General features: G+C 39.1%; 1 protein-coding gene across 2 annotated transcripts in view; it reads left to right on the forward strand.

The window, feature by feature from the left end:
- The window catches only part of pik3r4 (phosphoinositide-3-kinase, regulatory subunit 4), a 30289-nt gene extending 12400 nt beyond the window's left edge, over positions 1–17889 (forward strand). Inside the window, exons 11-22 of one of the 2 annotated variants that reach the window (XM_008297967.1) lie at positions 1955–2156; positions 4236–4256; positions 7621–7712; positions 10421–10643; positions 10727–10892; positions 11851–12015; positions 13321–13532; positions 14409–14540; positions 14658–14758; positions 15061–15149; positions 16437–16557; positions 17193–17889. In XM_008297967.1, the coding sequence (XP_008296189.1) occupies positions 1955–2156; positions 4236–4256; positions 7621–7712; positions 10421–10643; positions 10727–10892; positions 11851–12015; positions 13321–13532; positions 14409–14540; positions 14658–14758; positions 15061–15149; positions 16437–16557; positions 17193–17363 (1695 nt within the window). In that variant the 3' untranslated portion in view covers positions 17364–17889. The remainder of the gene's footprint in view (positions 1–1954; positions 2157–4235; positions 4257–7620; positions 7713–10420; positions 10644–10726; positions 10893–11850; positions 12016–13320; positions 13533–14408; positions 14541–14657; positions 14759–15060; positions 15150–16436; positions 16558–17192) is intronic. The other variant, XM_008297968.1, reaches the window with a different exon arrangement.

Here is a 17889-nt window from a genome sequence, read left to right on the forward strand (position 1 = left end):
TTTGAGTGGCTCTCGGGGTGTTTGAAGGCAGATTCAGACTCACCTCTCTGATCAACGGTTGTACTATGAAGCAAGTTTGACAAAACCAGGCTTTCTTTGTGTAGGCTGGCTGAACAAAACCTCAAACCTCAGTCAGAGATAATGACATCAATCGGACGTTATCAGTTTCTTTGTTAACTTCATCATTCTTTATCAGTTACCATGGCAATCTAGTGTTATGGCATCAGCAACCATGGCGATCTAGCTGTGTTGCATCAGTTACTGCGATGATCTGGCTGCACAACATCAATTACTATGAAGATCTAGCTGTGTGGTATCAGTTACTGTGGCGATCTCGCTACACCCTAACTTTATCTCTGTTTCAGAGTTGAAACAAGCTACACACATTCTCCTCAGCATCACTTTAATCAAATGAAGGAAGGTTTGCTTTGTTGCATCAGTTCCCATGTCAATCTGGCTGCACAAAATCCATTACCCCGACAATATAGCTTTGCAGCATCAGTTACCGTGGTAATCTAGCAAGATCCACCTTCTTACACTAAAAACTTTGACTTTAGGCTCAACATACCTGCTGTTACATTAATCTTCCTTCGTAGTGCAGCCCTCTGGTTCTCGTCTGTGTGAGTATAAGTCAGAAATATCTGATTTATTCACACACAAAGCACAAATCAAATTCATCGACTCAAATTTAAACAAATATTTTTTGCCGGGACTTCAGATATGTGGCGTCGGATCAGGTCAGAGCGGCTCTCAGGGTGTTTGAAGGCAGATTCAAACTGACTGCTCTAATCAGATCTGATATGTCGTATTTTTGTATTTACATTTTTTTTTAGTCCAGCTCTTTAGTCTTCACTTCTTCATCCCAGCACACCAATGTCTTTCAGCAGTTACAGGATGCAGCTTAGATTAGCTTTATAAATGACTGTTGTCTGATTCAGTGGTTTTCATTCGATATTTGGTAACAGCATCAAAGGTGAACACGGACAAAGATGAAAATCGGGGCAGCGGATGCAGGAAACAAAGCCGATTGTGGAATCGCGTTTTAGATAAATGTTAAAGCTTCCACTGTTCAAGTTTTTGAATTGACTTTGTCGCTCTTTAAGTCTCGTTTAACTCTGACAACAGTCATGAACAGCAGTGGTGCTCCTGGTTCAAATCCAGCTGAAGTTTGCAGTCAACTCTGTAGTCAATCTAAGTTTATTTATATAGCACTTTCCGAAGAAATCAGATGCAGTTCAAAGTGCTTCACAAGAAACTGACAAAGCATAGATGTTGAAAACGGATTTAGAGACTAATGCACATCAAAAAAGGACAATTAAATAATGTAGAAATGTAAAGTAAAATGTTAATAAAATGAAATATAATAAAAAATAATAAAGGTGAAAAATTCAATCAATCAGTCTCTTCCCCCTTTAGCTTTCCTTGTGTTTATGGTTCTTTTTGTTTCCAACAAACTTTAAACACCAAACACTGAACAGGAAGGATTGCAAGTTGTGCGTCATTTCACTTTATAATCAATCAGTCAATCAATCAATCAACCAATCAGTGTAGAGCATTTTATTTTTTTCTCTAATCTCCTAAAACAGTTGCTGACTTTATTTTTTAAGAAAGTTAATCCAACAGTAGGAAACAGTGCATTTGTTGGGGACTGTTTTCAGTGGTGGATTAAACCACATTTGGTGCTCCAGTGCATATGAAGCTCATTAATGTGTTTTCGACTAACTGCAGAGCTTGAATTTAGGCCTTTAAATAAGTTGTATATCCTTTAGTTTTAGTGTATGATATGAAAATGAGATAAGTGTAGTTAGGTCTGGTAGAGCAGAACCTCTCCTGCTGCTGAATGGACTCTATAAAGGAGGGTCCTTGTGACCTGGTTTGCATTCAGGGTCCTGACTAAAAACCGGTCCATCTCTCCGTGTTCACTCTGTCCTGCTTCGTGTCCTCCGGTGTTCAGGGGATGACCGAGGCGGAGGAGGACAAGCTGCTGGCGCTCAAAGACTTCATGCTGAAATCCAACAAGGCCAAAGCCAACATGGGCGAGCAGAGCCACCTGGGGGAGGCGGTGCAGACCGGCGTCATTGACCTGGCGATGCTCGGCATCACCGGCCGCCAAGTTGACCTGGTCAAACCCAAGGCTGAGGCGGAGGACAAGAGAGGTAGGCAATACCTGGCATTGCAAAGAAACCCTCGAATCGGAACAGTGTCGCCTTCTTCAGCTGGGAAACTGAACCCCGATTGTGTTTATGATCAGCTGGTGAATCACTTCATTGGCTGAATAAATTATTGCTCACATCTTTGACAGCAGCTGTTCAGTCATTGGCCTTAGACAGCGTGAGGTGGGAATTTGGTGTTATTTAGGACATTTTATATGCCATGAGACATTTGACTTTCCATTTCCCTTCCACTTCCTAAATGCATTTTCAGATACGTTTTAAAAAAAACAAACGCATATTCTCACTTAACTCAGTTTTTTTTTTTTTTTTAGGTCAGACACATAGGCAGCAGTTTGAATAGACTAAGTAGGAATTGGTTCCAGTGAATCAGAGGATCATCCAGAAACCTGCACACATTTTTTGGCAAGAGAGTTTTATTAAAATTCACCTGAAACCAAATAAAATCAGAACTGTCTGACTGGATCGATACCACTAAACGACAGCTAGAGAATGTGCTGATTCATGCTTCTGCGCCAACGTCAGCAGGGACTGAAGGTGTTATGTTTTCAGGTTTTCCACAATATCTCAGGAACAGCCTGAGGGAATGTTGTTGAAATGTGTCCCCTTTGGCACCTCAGCACAAGTTACATGATGTGATGAATTATATCAACATGACTGTGCTTAATGCTTCATTTATAGTCATACAGGAAGTTCACAGAGAGTTTGATGCTGTCACCACAACATTATTCAGCTAAAAGGTTGTAAAAAAAATAAAAATAAAAAAGCAGATTATCATTAATTAAATCTGGATCTGAGTCCAGAAACAGAAACCCGGCGAGTGCAGCTCAGGTCACTGCTGATCAGTTCAGATATTTAGTTTTATTGAAACTGCATTTTTTCTCTTTCAGCTTCTTGGTTTTCAACTAGTTTTGTGCTGCTTTTGTACAGACTTTAGACTGGTTTTAGACTACTGTAGTCGTAGTTATGGAATGGTTTTGGACTTGGTTTTAGAGTGGTTCAGGGCTCGTTTTGGACTGCTTTTTACACTGATTCTGGACTGGTTTTAAACTTGTTTTAACAAGTCTTGTTTTGAATGTATTTTTGTTCTGGTTTTCGACTTGATTTGAACCTGATTTTACATTAGTGTTGGTCTTGCTTTGAACTAGTTTCGTTACTGTTTTGGTCGTGGCTTTACGCTGGTTTCACATTTGGTTTGAACTTTATTTAGACTTGATTTTAGACAGGTTTTGGAATGATTTTAGACTTGCTTTAAATTTGTTTTAGTCTTGGTTTTAGACTTTGTTAAGACTTGGTTTCAGTCTGGTTTTAAGCTTGTTTTAAACTGATTTTGATCTTGGTGTTAGACTTTGTTCAGACTTGATTTTCGACTGGTTTTAGAGATGTTTTAGAATGGTTTTGAACTGATTTTGGTCTTGTTTAAAAACTTTGGACATTATTTTTGCCAGCTTTGGACTGCTTTTGGACTGGTTTTAGATTTGGCTTGGACTTAATTTTTGAATGGTTTTACACCTGTTTTACATGTGTTTTGTATTGTCTTCGGTCTTGGCTTAAGACCTGGTTTTAGACTGTTTTGGAGTTGATTGTAGACTAGTTTCCAAATGCTTTTGGGCTTTCTAACTCAGGCTGTATGTTTAGGTTTGTTGGGATGAATCTGAGATGATCAGACTAATCCTGATGATGCTGATGGAGAATCTATACATCGATAGATTATTGTTGTGGCTGACACTGTAGCACTGTATGTTCTACTGCTGATCTCACTTCCCATCTTCATTGTCAGGAGCCTCAAACTTTACCTTCTTCTTTCTTCGATGGCAAATACAGCCATTTATTGGAAATCATCCTCAGCTGTTGTGTTTGTTCACAGAGCAGGACTCTGATAAATGAGCTATTCTTCAAAGTCAGGAGCGGATGTCTCTTAATTCCAGATGTTACAAAGAGAAACATTCAAATTTCCAGTTAAACTCAGTTGTTTTCCAGTAAACTGCCGTGTATTCTTGCCACACTTAAACTGCAATCAAGTCCATGTGCTTCGTATTAAAACGTCCTTTCTGTTCATTTCAGAGTCCATCGCTGCAGCATCTGGTACATTGTTCCTTGTGTTTAAGTCTGAAGTGATGCTGCATGCTCGCTGTGAAAGCAATAAAACACTTTAAGGTCCCATGAAATTAAAAACACCTTCTTTCATGTTGTTTCTTCATGGCCCTGATCCTCTGTCTTATCGAGTGCCCAAATCCTGTCAACATATGCATTTTTGCATATTTTAATATTAATATTTTTCCCTTTAATCCTCTTGGTAGTTTTTTCTTCCTCGTTGAGCATTGGTGCGTAAAAATCCAATCCAGTCAGTCGGTTCATCATGTTTAACCTGCAGGTCTCTATACTGAGAGGTCTGGATTCTGCTGTCGGTTTATCTTTTAGATCTTCAAACTGCAGAAGAAAATGATAATGGTTCATTTCATGGGACCTTTGACGTCTAACATTAACCTTAACTAGTTTTTATATCGATGCTAATAGCTGCGTCGTCATGCTGTGGACTTATTTCTAACTAGTGACATTAAAATAAACCACAACAAGGATTTTACTAAGTTTAAACTAATATGTGACTAGTTATGGATGTTTTAATCTATGTTGTGTTTTTTGTTTGTTTGGTTCCTTCAAATAATCACCTCCTTTATTTTTTCCCCTTTTATTCTTCTTGAACTTTCCTTTTTTTTCCCTCTTTTTTTTTTTAAATGTATAGAGACTTTCTTAGTGTATTTCCATATTCAGCAGTTCTGCCACTCTTTCATCCTCTTTCAGTGCCACCGTTTATGTAGAGATTCAAAAGAATGATCAGTAAATTACACTTGAATTATACTAGAGCTTTCACAGATACACTAGTCCATAATATATCACTACATGTGTTTAGGAGCCTTTAATAGTGGATCAGATCACTGCAAATGCTAGAAGAATCCTTCATTGGGCCATACAGGCACCAAAACTGGCCCGTGTGTCCAACACCGCAAATTTTTCATTAAAGAACTTTAGCCACGCAAATTTTCAGACAGATTTTCCAATATGTGATCGTTTGTATTTTTAAACCGCATCATCTTGTAGAGAGATTTGCTTGGTTTTGGGGTCAAAATATCTGTAATTTTGCATGTAAAAGTCAAATTTGTATGGTCTAACAAGACAATTTACATCTTAATAGTATGTTTTGTTTTGTCTTGGCATATGCATTAACGTATAGCAATCTTGCGATGTGATATGCATGCAGTTTAGTATCAGTGTTAGCAGTATTGCCTTGATGGATTCCTGGAACTCGTCCTTACTACTGACCCAACTCCTAACAAACCCATTTAATATAGACTTTTCCGGCTACAGTAAAACTGTGTTAATTCAAGCTCGGATAATTCAAAGTAGCAGCTTGATTCAAAGTGTTTTTATGGTCTCGTCAGTATCCGTTTGTTTGATAGATTTAAGCTTCTCCTTTATGACTTTGAATCAATGAGATTTTACCGTATTTAGAAGGTTCGTAGATGCTTTATGTTGCCAGAAATAAGGTGTCAAAAATGTGTAAAACAATGGTAATGTCATAAAATTTAGAGCTAAAAGATATTTTAAAAATCCACAATATGATGCCAAAGTCCACCATCTTTAAAAATGGCGACTGTTTGTTTCAATTTTTTAAGTGGCTAATGCATCATCCATCATCCCAGTTTTTTTTTTCCTAAATGAGCAGCTGATAAGTAGTGAGCATCCCAAATTTGATGCTTGTATGAACATTTGTAATGATTTTAGTTATCTGCCTTGCTATAAAGTGTTGGCTTAAAATTTGTCCTGCAGGTGGAGGTGCAGTAAAGGTTATGGGACTGTTAATGTACATAAGGGAATTATCTGCAGAAAATTTGAATAAAATCTGAAGAGAAGCAGCTCAGGATCATAAACAATCAGCTGTCTGCAACCAGAAACTTATTTTACTTTGGATGCATGATTTCCTACTGTCTGTTAGAAAGCATAACAGAAAGATTATGTTTACTTTAATGCCACTTCTGACTTTCAAAACACTCCGTCATAATCAGCAGATTGCAGGTGAGCTTCTTTTGTTCGACCACCAGCCAGAAACAGTTAAATGAATCACTATTTTTTTTACACCAGCTATAATAAGTAATTTTTTAAAAAACTGTGTAAATGCTGTGACTGCAGCTTCCTAAATGTAAATATCTCCTGGTTTCTTTCCCTCTCTGTGACAGTAAAGTGAATATCTTTGGACAAAACAACACAAAGCACTGATCCACATTTTTCACCATTTTGTGACATTTTAGAGACCAAACAGTTCAAAGATTCATCCAAAAAATTATTCTTGTAGACTAATCGTAGCAACTGGACTTGCTTGAGTTCCTTGACGACGTTTCCAGGATTCCATCTCGGCAATGATGTGACATTGGGAGTACTAACGACCCACATAACGAGGGGGAGGAGCAACAAACCCCCAATTGAAACCGAAACTCAGGTGTTAATTGCTCCTTTAGGATATAAGTACCTGGAACTCCCAACTAGTTGGTCAGAATTGATGAAGCCTCTTGGATGAGAGGTGAAACGTTTTCAAGGAACTCAAGCAAGTCCAGCTGCTACGATTAATCTACCAGCATAACCATGACCTGGTTGACTGAGAATCTTCACAGACATCCAGAAAATTGTCACCAATGAGAATCATCGTTGCAGCGCTTGTGATCAGTAATAATTAAAAAGATTCAGGTTTCCTTCAGGGTGAATCTGCTGTTCTTCTGTGTTTGACAGTCGGTCAGTCTGCAGTAAACAAACGCCAGCCTCCTTTAGTTAAAGTCGACAGAGTGTCTCAGATAAATGTGAGGCAGCGTGGGAGTCGAGCCTTTGAATTCCAGATCTGTGTGTCTCCATGACCAGGTCATAACTAACCCTGAGCTCCAGATGTTTCTGTGCAAGTCAGCAGAGCTAATTATTGCCGTCTGCAGCCGAGCTCTTTGAAAAAGACAGAGAAAGAGCCTCGAGAAAAGTCCTCTCTCAAATCTCCCACATTAATCATTTTCCCTTTGTGCTGTAGACACCTGACAAACCTCACATCCTCCCGCACAGCAAATAAGCTCATCTGATCAGACCTAGCTGAGCTCTACAGCTGTCTTTCTCTTGAAATTAGATTTATTTTACAGATTTGTGACATGTTCTAAAGTTTCCACCCAGTTTTTAATCTCAGTTCACAATGTTTTTTAATTAGAAACAATTAATCGCATCTCAACCCGTTTGATTATTTTGTCCTCTGTTATTGTGACTGATAAACCTTCAGTTTCCAGATAAACATTTTTGGAATTATAAGCAGTTGTGGCTGCATCTGCTGAGCATGTGTGGGGACATTTATGGAGCTGTGTGGCATTAGAAAGGTCTGACATCCGGTTTGCATGTACCTGTTGTGTTTTTTCCCCCCCTGCAGCGAGGAAGCACACGAAGCAGGACTCCACCATGAATGAGGAGTGGAAGAGCATGTTTGGTTCTCAGGAGCCGCCGTCCTCGCAGGCCGTCACCGTAAGTCAAACCCTCCAATGCTGCAGGAGCTGCAGGTTTACTGGTGTTTGTCTGCCGCCTGTTAAACTAGAAACCGATTTTGCCCTGCACTGTTTTCATACAGAGCGTTTTAACCAGAATGTGTTCACAAGCCACAAGTCCAAAACCTGCTTATGTAGGACTACAGCTGCAGCCTTTAACTGATTAATTATCAACTACTAAATTAACCTCCAGCTATTCTGATAATCCATTAATCAGTGGAATATTTTTTTAATAATAAATAAATTCTGTGATCGCAGCATCTTAAATGTGAAGATTTTCTGGTTTCTTTCCTCCTCTGTGACTGAACATCTTTGGACAAAACGAGACATTTGAGGGAACACTGATCAACATTTTTCAACATTTTCTAACATTTTAGAGACCAAACAGCTGATTGAATAATCTAGTAAATAATCTGCAAAATTGATTGTCATTTTCACTCTACCTCCAGTTGGACTCCGAATTCAGTAGAAACTACTATTAATTCAACATTTTTAGTGCAAAAGCTAACAATTATTTTCACTTCTGATTAATCTGCTGATGATTTTTGGTTTATTTTCATTGTTTGGTTGCTAAAATGTCACAGGATGGTGAAAATATGTCTTAAAGACACAGGTGATGTATTTAAAAAGACTTCTGCTGTTTGACCACCAGTCAGAAACTCAGTTCACCAGCTGGAGAAATTCTGTGATTGCAGCTTCTTAAATGTGAATCTTTTCTGGCTTCTTTCCTTCTGTTTGACAGAAAACTAAAAATCTTTGAACAAAACACGACAATTGAGGAAACACCAATCTACCTTTTTGGACATTTGTGACGTTTTAAGAGACCAAACAGCTGATTGATTCATCCTGAACATAATCCACACTAAATAAACATTAGTTAAGACCCTTTGAAAAGAGTTCCAGTTTCAATTTCAGCCAGTTTCCTTCCCCCTTTATGTGCCTTTTTTTTTTTTTTTTTAAAGTAATTCACATTACCTAAGTGAAGTTAAAAAAATGCACATGCTTTTGCAGATTACGGTAACATACTGCAAAAAAATATTCAGGACTTGCTCAGCAGTAAACACTGAGGTAGACTGATATTGATTGAGTTTTAGAGTAAATTTGGTCTCGACTAATGAAATATCTGATAGTAGGTCAATTTCTGCCCTTTGTATATGATGTCTATTTCCTGGCAGCAGTGAGATGTTTGTCTCTTTGTCTCCTTATTAAACAAGCTGTCAGTGTCTTTCTTTCATTAGCACAAAGTGTTTGCGTCCAGTTGGCTGCTGTTGTTGCACAGAAACATGTGTTTCTTATTAGTGGCCACACTGAACGTCTAAACAGTCACATCAGAGATTAAACTGTAGTCTGAATGTGGGCCAGATTTCCACTCTGAGTGGGCCCATGTCAGAATTTTATCAGTAATGCAACTTCATTATGACTTCAGTTTGATTGTTTACTTCATTGGCTCTGGTTTGGTTTATTTTTGACTGACCTGTTGAACATCTTCTGCTTGTAACCAACAGTCAGTTAGTCCAAAACTTAAAATATGTCCTTATAGCTCATAAAAGGATTACCAAGAAATTTAGAATGAGAATCATTTCCATTCATCTGTATAGTAACAGCTGCATCAAACAGTTTTTATCTTTCTTCTTTTGCTGTGGTTAAATGGCACCGACAGATTGTTTCAAACTACTTAGTTTCCAATCTTCGACCAACTACATTTTAATGAGCATCTGTTGACACAGACATCACAGATTTAGCTGCAAAACCAAACAGGACAGCCAGAAGAAGACAACAATAACTTGGAGAAGGAGATTTGTTGGATTTAAAACAAAAAGAACAAGACGAATAAATTGCAATTATTTTTCTGACAATTAATCGACTGAAATGTTATGATTGTGACAGCTGGCAGTATCTTTGTCAACCAGGCGATGTATCCTGGTGACTTTTCATCTGATGATCTATTTTGCATTCACTGCTAATTATTCATGTTTACATGCTAGCACGCTAAACTAAGACAGTAAAAATGGTTTCATCTTTAAGCCTTTAGCTCAGTGCACCGCTGTGTTTCAGTGCAGGCGGAAATAAAAAATGAAAATAGGAAACTTTTTAACCAAACTATTTATGTTTCTTTCCCATTGTCGATCAATATGTGGATTGTTTCTCTATTGAGCTGTCAGAGAAGAGGAAAGAAACCAGAAAATATTCACATTTGAGAAGCACAACTACACATGATGATTGTAATTTTTCAGACATTGATTCTCTTTAAAGGTTTATTGGCGCGAACTGAACACCACTAACATCACGTTGATCTTATAGGCCTACAATAAAACCTACAGTGATCGCTAAAAACCTAAAGCCCCCTACAGTCATTGTTTGGTTTCTCCTTTCTGGGCTGCTGTGGAAAGATGATGGTGCACTGCTCAATGTGTAGTGGGAAATTGTTCATTTTAAGGTGACAAAAACAATTAGTTTTACTTTTAGGTCATTACACAGTAAAATATAATTCTGATTATAGTATTCAATGTTTAGGCCTCCCCAAATCCTGCACCCTGAACCTTTAGGTAGCACCTGAAACTAAATGCCCCCACACCTGTCCATCTCAGTTTGGGTGAAATATTCAAGTTGAACTGGTTGTTTAATGATGTGAAACATCATCCCAACTCAGTCTACAGTTGGTGAAATGTAATTTGAATCTGTTTTCAGGCCACTGACGGGCCGGTCAGTCAGATCAGGAAGAGTGCTGTAGCTCCGGCTGTTCCAGTGTTGCAGTCGGTGGCGAGCGGTCCGGCCTACCAGCGACGCATCAACACCTGCAAGGCAGAGCTGCAGCAGCTGGTGCAGCAGAAGAGGGAGCAGTGCAGCGCCGAGCGCATGGCCAAGCACATGATGGAGAGCGCCGAGTGGGAGAGCCGACCACCTCCACCCGGTAACGCTCTGTAGCCACAGTACATTGCAGACAGGGGGTGCTGCATCTGACGAAAGTGACCTAACAGAACTGTGTTGTTTCAGGGTGGCACCCCAAAGGTCTGCTGGTGGCTCACCTCCACGAACACAAAGCTGCAGTGAACCGCATCCGAGTCTCAGACGAACACTCCATCTTTGCCACGGCGTCAAACGACGGCACTGTCAAAGTCTGGGACAGTCAGAAGATGGAGGGAAAGACCACGACCACCCGGTGAGTCTGTCGGGCCGCTTTCACCCCTGAGCTGCTCTGTTCTGCTGTTTTAAAGTCTAATTCCACTAAGAAAGAGGCCTGCTCAGAGGCAGTTTCCAGATTCTTCCTGCTTGTTTAGAAGTCGGTCCTACTCCAACAGACAGCTCACACGGTGGGATGTGGAAACTGGAAGCTCACGATGCTGACACAGTAAGAATGGATCCATTAAGCAGGCTAATATCTAATATAAAAGAAGAATCTAAATATCCAATAAATTACTTAAAAATATTTAAAAATTTGAAAAAACGTTCTAAATGAATACAACTAAAAAAAACATTTACTTTGTAATCAAACCATGTAAAATAGATCCAAAATATCTGAAACGTCATTTAAAAAAGTAAAAAGGAATACATTAAAAGAGAAAAATTCTGAACAATCTGAAAAAAAACAGAAGCTAAAAAATATAAAATATATATTTTTTAAAAATTACAGAAAATATGAGTAAATTTGAAATCATATTCTAAATAAAAAAACAAATAAACATTTAAAAAAAAATTAAAACCTTAAATATGTCAACTTTTAAGAAAACATCTTAAACACAAGATAATTAAAAAAAAACTGTTCAAAAAACATTAAAAAAAGAAAAACAAATGTACAAATACCAAAAATATTCTAAAATTATAAAAAAATCTAAAAAATAAAACCAAATCTAAAATGTCCACTGGTTTAATCTGTAACTGTGTGTTGTATCTTTAAAGCTTCTTATATAATATCCATTGTGTCAAATCTGCATCTTAAAAAAAGCTGTAAATAAACGTAGTGTGATAGAAAGTACATACATGCAAGTACAGAGTGTAGCAGAATGGAAAGAAAGTGAGGTCCAGTGTAAACTGTCACCCTGTCTGTATAAATAAAGGTTGAATGAATAAACAGAAATCATTGTTTTACAGATCGTTAACAGCTCACTCTGTCCCTGCAGGTCGGTGTTGACTTACTCTCGTATCGGAGGTCACGTGAAGACGCTCACCTTCTGTCAGGGCTCACATTACCTGGCCGTGGCCTCCGATAACGGCTCCATCCAGCTGCTCGCAGTCGAAGCGAATAAACCACCAAAGTCCCCCAAAGTGCAGCCCTTCCAGACCAGGTAACGGAAACACATCCACAGGCAACAAGCCCAGGCTCTCTACACCCTGGCTTTACTGGTATAATATTATCCATAGTATCCAACATGATCCAGGTCGTCCATCCTCCAGCTTGTGGCTTTGTTTCTTTGTGGGACCTGAATCTAGTTTATGCTGAGCTCATGTAGAAGCTGATTTAGTAAATTGCTGCAATCTTTTAAAGTAACAAACCACTGTGAGATCTTGCTGTCATAGCAGAAAAAAATAGAAAAACGAATCAGTTTCATGTGCTATTTAGAGTTAATTGTTACAATATTTATCATGTTATAACGTGATAAAATCGTGTTATAGATAAATATTTTCACATTATTACAGTGTGAACAGATACATTTAGGAACGTGGTGCACACGATGAAGGATTTTAAAATGCACAGGACTGTTCAGAGGAAAGTATGATTCTCTGGAGGGCCACTGAAGGCTCCATGGATACGTGACTAATCAATATATCATCTGTCGTGATCAATGACAGCAGAATGTCTCATCACAAGCAAGGAAAGCTTAAATCATGTAAAGGAGACAATTTTCTGAAATGATCTGTTACCTGTGCACCGTTTCCACATTCAGATATAAATAACGCACTGCGATAATGTGAAAGTATCTTTTAAGAACATTTCCAGTTATCTGCTCTCAGTGTTTTAAGTTCGTACGATATAACTGGAAACTGATCTGTTTTTCTTTTTCTGATGTCGCCGCAGCACCACAATGTTCCAAATCACAATTTAATTATCTGTACATCTGACATTTATTTTCTTTTGTAAATATAAGTTTAGAAAATACTCATTAGTAGTTCCAAATGTGAGTTTATCATCACATAAAACTGTGAAACTATCAAAAATTCACATTTCTCTGGTCACCGAAAAACTTTGGCTTTTTTGCCTTGACATTAAACGAATCATCAGTTAGCAAAGCCAGCTGATATTGTTGATTCATCACAGAGCAAAAGCAACTTAGACTTCTCTTTTCGGTTCTTGAAGACATTTCACTTTTGTTAAAGAGGCTTCTGTTCTGAAGAAACATCTTTATTCCATCTCAAATCATCAGAGTCCTTCTGCTGGACCATCTGTGATTGGCTTGAAACTTTAGATTGACATATCAAATACTCTCTGAAATAATTGTTTTTTATTTTTTAAATTGCCCATCGACCCATTTTCTGCACGTTTAAATTTGAGGCTGTTTTAAGGACGGTGTACTGTTGATTAATCATCATTTCTGAGAGCTGGTTGGGTTCTGGCTGCGTTTGGAAGATGTTGACAGATGTGCCCGTCTCAGGTCTCTGGACCTGCAGGAGGACGGCTGTGCGGTCGACATCCACCACTTCAACTCAGGCGCCCAGTCGGTGCTGGCCTACGCCACTGTTAATGGCTCACTGGTCGGCTGGGACCTTCGCTCCAACTCCAACGCCTGGACACTGCGACACGACCTCCGCCTCGGACTCATCACCTCCTTCACCGTGGACATGCACCAGTGCTGGCTGTGCCTGGGTCTGTTTGTACATTCACACATCCACTGTGAGGTTTTTATTAATACCCGACCAGTTTGTCAACGATGTCGACATGCAGAGACCATCATCACCTGATATCATGTTGTTGATTTTCTGCAAACAGCTATTTAATAAAACGAGGCACAATTGCTCATCTACTCTGCACTTATTTAAAATTTTAAAAAACTTCATCTTTTTTTTTTTTTTTTTTAAATTTTTTAAAATATGTTATTTAGATTTTTTTTTCAATATAAACAAACAGACAACAGGCACGAGGACAAGAGGACCTGATAGAGTTTTAAAATATGTAAAAGAACAACAGTCAAAGGGGGTCATGATGCAGTTCAAAGCTGAAAGATGTCCTTAAAATTTAAAGAAAAACAGCCCCTTGTCCATAAGGTCCTCGATACGAAATGAAATTACACGAATAAAACAGGAAAAAACAAAAAGCAAAAACACATAAAATAAAAAAACTTTAATGTATGCAATATATATATGTCTGTACACAGGTTGCTAACATTTGTTTTAAGAATAACTAACTAACTTAGAATGAATGGAAAACTCTACAGTCACCAGTGCAGATCGACCCTTTAGCCATCCTCCTGTTGATATTTAGGATTTTTAGCAAAAATATATAAAATGTAAAAACAAAAATGTAATTGGGCATTTGATTTTCGAGGTGCCTCTACTTTTATATAAATACATATCTGTCAAACATCTGTTGACCTGAAAACGCTGAGGCTGTAATCTGAATTTGGTTCTGGAATTCCACGGAGCTTCATCCCACACAGGAAAAGACGAAGAGTAGTAACTTTAAATTGCAGTTTGTGTCACGTTAAAGTTTTGTAAAACTAGTCGACTTGTGTGTCCTCTGCAGGAACCAGCAGCGGCACCATGGCCTGCTGGGATATGCGGTTTCAGCTCCCCATCTCAAACCACTCCCACCCAGCCCGAGCACGAATCAGACGGCTGCTGATGCACCCGCTCTACCAGTCATCAGTGATCGCAGGTCAGACCGATTCAAAGGTGTTTTGAACCTCAGTGAAGCTGTTTAGTTTGAACAATTTGATCTGTGTTCGTGTGATGACGTCTGAAAAAAGATAAATCGGTGTGTCCGTCTGTGCAGCCGTTCAGGGGAACAACGAAGTGTCCATGTGGGACATGGAGACTGGAGACCGTAAATTCACCCTGTGGGCAAGCTCGGCACCTCCACTGTCAGAGATGCAGGTACGTGTGTGTCTGGAAATTTACCAATAAGCAGCAACATTCAACAGTTCTAGATACTAAATCTGTTAAAAAAAACGCCAAAACAGTCAGATGAATGTATTTCAACCTAAACTTTGACAAACTGAACAATAATAACTGTAGCTATGAATCTCCCAGTTTCAGTTCAGTACCTCTGTCTGCACGCTTTACTTACGTAGGTAAAAGTTTCAGTACAGCAAAGCAGAAATACTTAGTTACAACAATAACTAAGTACTTGTAGTTAGTTACTGTCCAACACTGAGTGTGTGTTTGTGTGTTTGCAGCCGTCTCCTCACAGTGTTAACGGGATCTACTGCAGTCCTGCTGATGGGAATCCTCTGCTGCTGACGGCCGGATCTGACATGAGAATCAGGTGTGAACCAGAAAAAAACTCCAGAAAACCTTCCTGCAACAAATTCGCTGCCTTTTAAAAATCAAGTTTATAAACAATGTGCTGCTTATTTTCATCTACAATGTGGATTTCTTTAGACATTTAATTGATGAAATTATTTAGAAAATGCAAAACGGATTAAACCTTCTTTTCCAGCTGGAGAGTTTAACTGACTCTAAGCTGATAAGTGAAGACAAACCTGCGATAACTGATTTTTACAGCCTTCTGGTGAATCTGTTCAACTTTCTGGCAAACAGTCAAATGTTTAGAGTCGTGTTTGTTTCCAATTTTTGGCTCTTTAAGCTCTGTTTTTGGTCTCCACCAGCCACGAAGGAGAAATGTGGCTTTTTTGATGCTAAATATTCACCAGCCAGTAACTTTTACAGCAGTTTCTTTGAAAACTGAGTGAATCAAAACAGTGCAGCTGCAGCTGTACTGCAGGGCTGCACTAACCTTCATCATGTGAATAAATGAATGTGATCAACTGTAAGTTTTGATGTTTAAATTCTTCGGCTCATAGAAAATTCTGCTGCATGTTGAATTAAGTTTTTAATAATAATCTCAACCTCAGTTTTGATCAAATAATCGTGATTATCATCTTGGATGTAGTCGTGCAGCCAAACAGGCTGAATCAGCTGATAATTTGAAAACTGTTACTGTATTAGGTTTGTCTAAGTACATAACTTCATAATAATAATAATAATAAAAATTCTACTGTCCGTGATTAGATCACTTTAATAAGCCAGTGTGCTGCTCCTATTAGATATCAGCTCCACACAAACACTGCCATGCTTATAAAGCCTTTATATGTATTTTTTTCAGGACACTGTTTCTGTAAAATATCCCATCTTGCCACTTTAAAAGGAGACAGTGATGCTGCAGACGGAGGAGGAACCAGATGTGATTTTAGGAGCTGTAGTTGTACTCGTCCGTGAAATCAGATTTGGTAGAATTCTAAACAAACATCACAGCTGCTCATTTTTAACAGCCACTGAAAATTAAATGATTAAAACAATATAAAACAAGAGAGAGTTCTGGTCTGAGCCTCCTTTCAGTAAATTACCTCTGAGGACAGAAACAGACTCCAACAACAGAACATCTGCGAAATTCTGGAGAAATCCTCCTCAGACAGTTAAAAACAGATGACAGTGAATCACAGCGGCTGAATGTGAATTATTGGGAACTAAAACAAACCTGCAGAGGCAGCAGACGCTGAGTCATGACTCTGAACATGTGGTTTTAAAGCAGTGTCTGATTGGCTGTGTTCAGGTTCTGGGACCTGGCCTATCCAGAGAGGTCGTACATCGTAGCAGGAGGAGCCAACGACTCACTGCACTGTCCGTCTGTCCTGTACAGCCGCAAGATCATAGAGGGAACAGAAGTCGTACAGGTGGGCACACACACACACACACACACACACACACACACACACGTATAGATACACACTGGTGTACACAGACACACACAGTACAAGTATAGGTACACAGTGGTACATTAACACTTTACAAGTACACACACACACACACACACACACACACACAATGCACTACTATGCACATGTACACGCACAATGTACAGTTGTATACACAAACACACACGCACCATAAACAGGTATGTGGGCGGCTGTGGCTCAGGTGGTAGAGCGGCTGTCCTCTGATCGTAAGGTTGGTGGTTCGATCCCCGGCCCCTCCACAGTCGAAGTGTCCTTGGGCAAGACACTGAACCTGAAGTTGCTCCCAATGGCAGGCAGCACCTTGCCATTGGTGTTTGAATGTATGTGTGAATGGGTGAGTGAGAAAACATTGTAAAGCGCTTTGAGTGCCGCTAAGGTAGAACAGCGCTGTATAGGTGCACCCACAGGCACACTCACACTGCACTGCTATACACACAGGTAGTACACGCACGCTGTACAGATATGTAGACACACATGCACACAACAGGTGTACACACAAATACACAAGCGCACACACACAATGAACAGCAGCCAGTTTACTGAACGTCAAACTGAACTTTGTGTGTGTGTAGGAGATTCACAGTAAACAGAAGAGCGGCGTGGTGGAGGATTCGCCTCGTCGCGGCCCAGAATCTCTTCCTGTGGGACACCATGACATCATCACTGATATCGCCACCTTCCAGACCACGCAAGGCTTCATCGTCACCTCGTCCAGAGACGGCATCGTCAAGGTGTGGAAGTGAGCGACAGCAACAACAACACAACACCAGTAATAAAACACACACACCTGTGTGATGTGTGTTAAACTTTAACATCTGACTGAAAGCTACTGTTTCTGTTAATTCAATATCAGTGTGCGGATCTCAGCAGCAGCATGAAAACCTCCAGCTACAGGATACATTTGTGTATTAGAATATTTGTTTATTCGAGTTTTTTCTGTTTGAGCTCAACATGTGTTTGAAGTCACTTTATATTCATGAGATTTAAGGTCATTATTATATAAGAACATTAGTGACCAACTCAGGCCTGATTGAGTTCATTTTAAAACTATTTTATGGCTGTTTGTTGAAAGGTGAGCCAAAAAAAGCTCTTTTTTTATTTGCTGGTCGAGTTTGTACATAAATTATTTTCAACGTGAGTAATATAAAGTTTGGTGGCAAACTTGTAAAAATAACAACAAATCTTACTAACTGCAGATGAATCATGTGACCTGAAATGTTCTGTTTGTCCAACTGTTCAATAAAATCTGCAAAAATCTGTTCTGATGTA

This window comes from Stegastes partitus, unplaced genomic scaffold, assembly GCF_000690725.1.
Source record: "Stegastes partitus isolate 25-593 unplaced genomic scaffold, Stegastes_partitus-1.0.2 Scaffold1265, whole genome shotgun sequence".
NCBI classification, from domain to species: Eukaryota; Metazoa; Chordata; class Actinopteri; family Pomacentridae; genus Stegastes; species Stegastes partitus.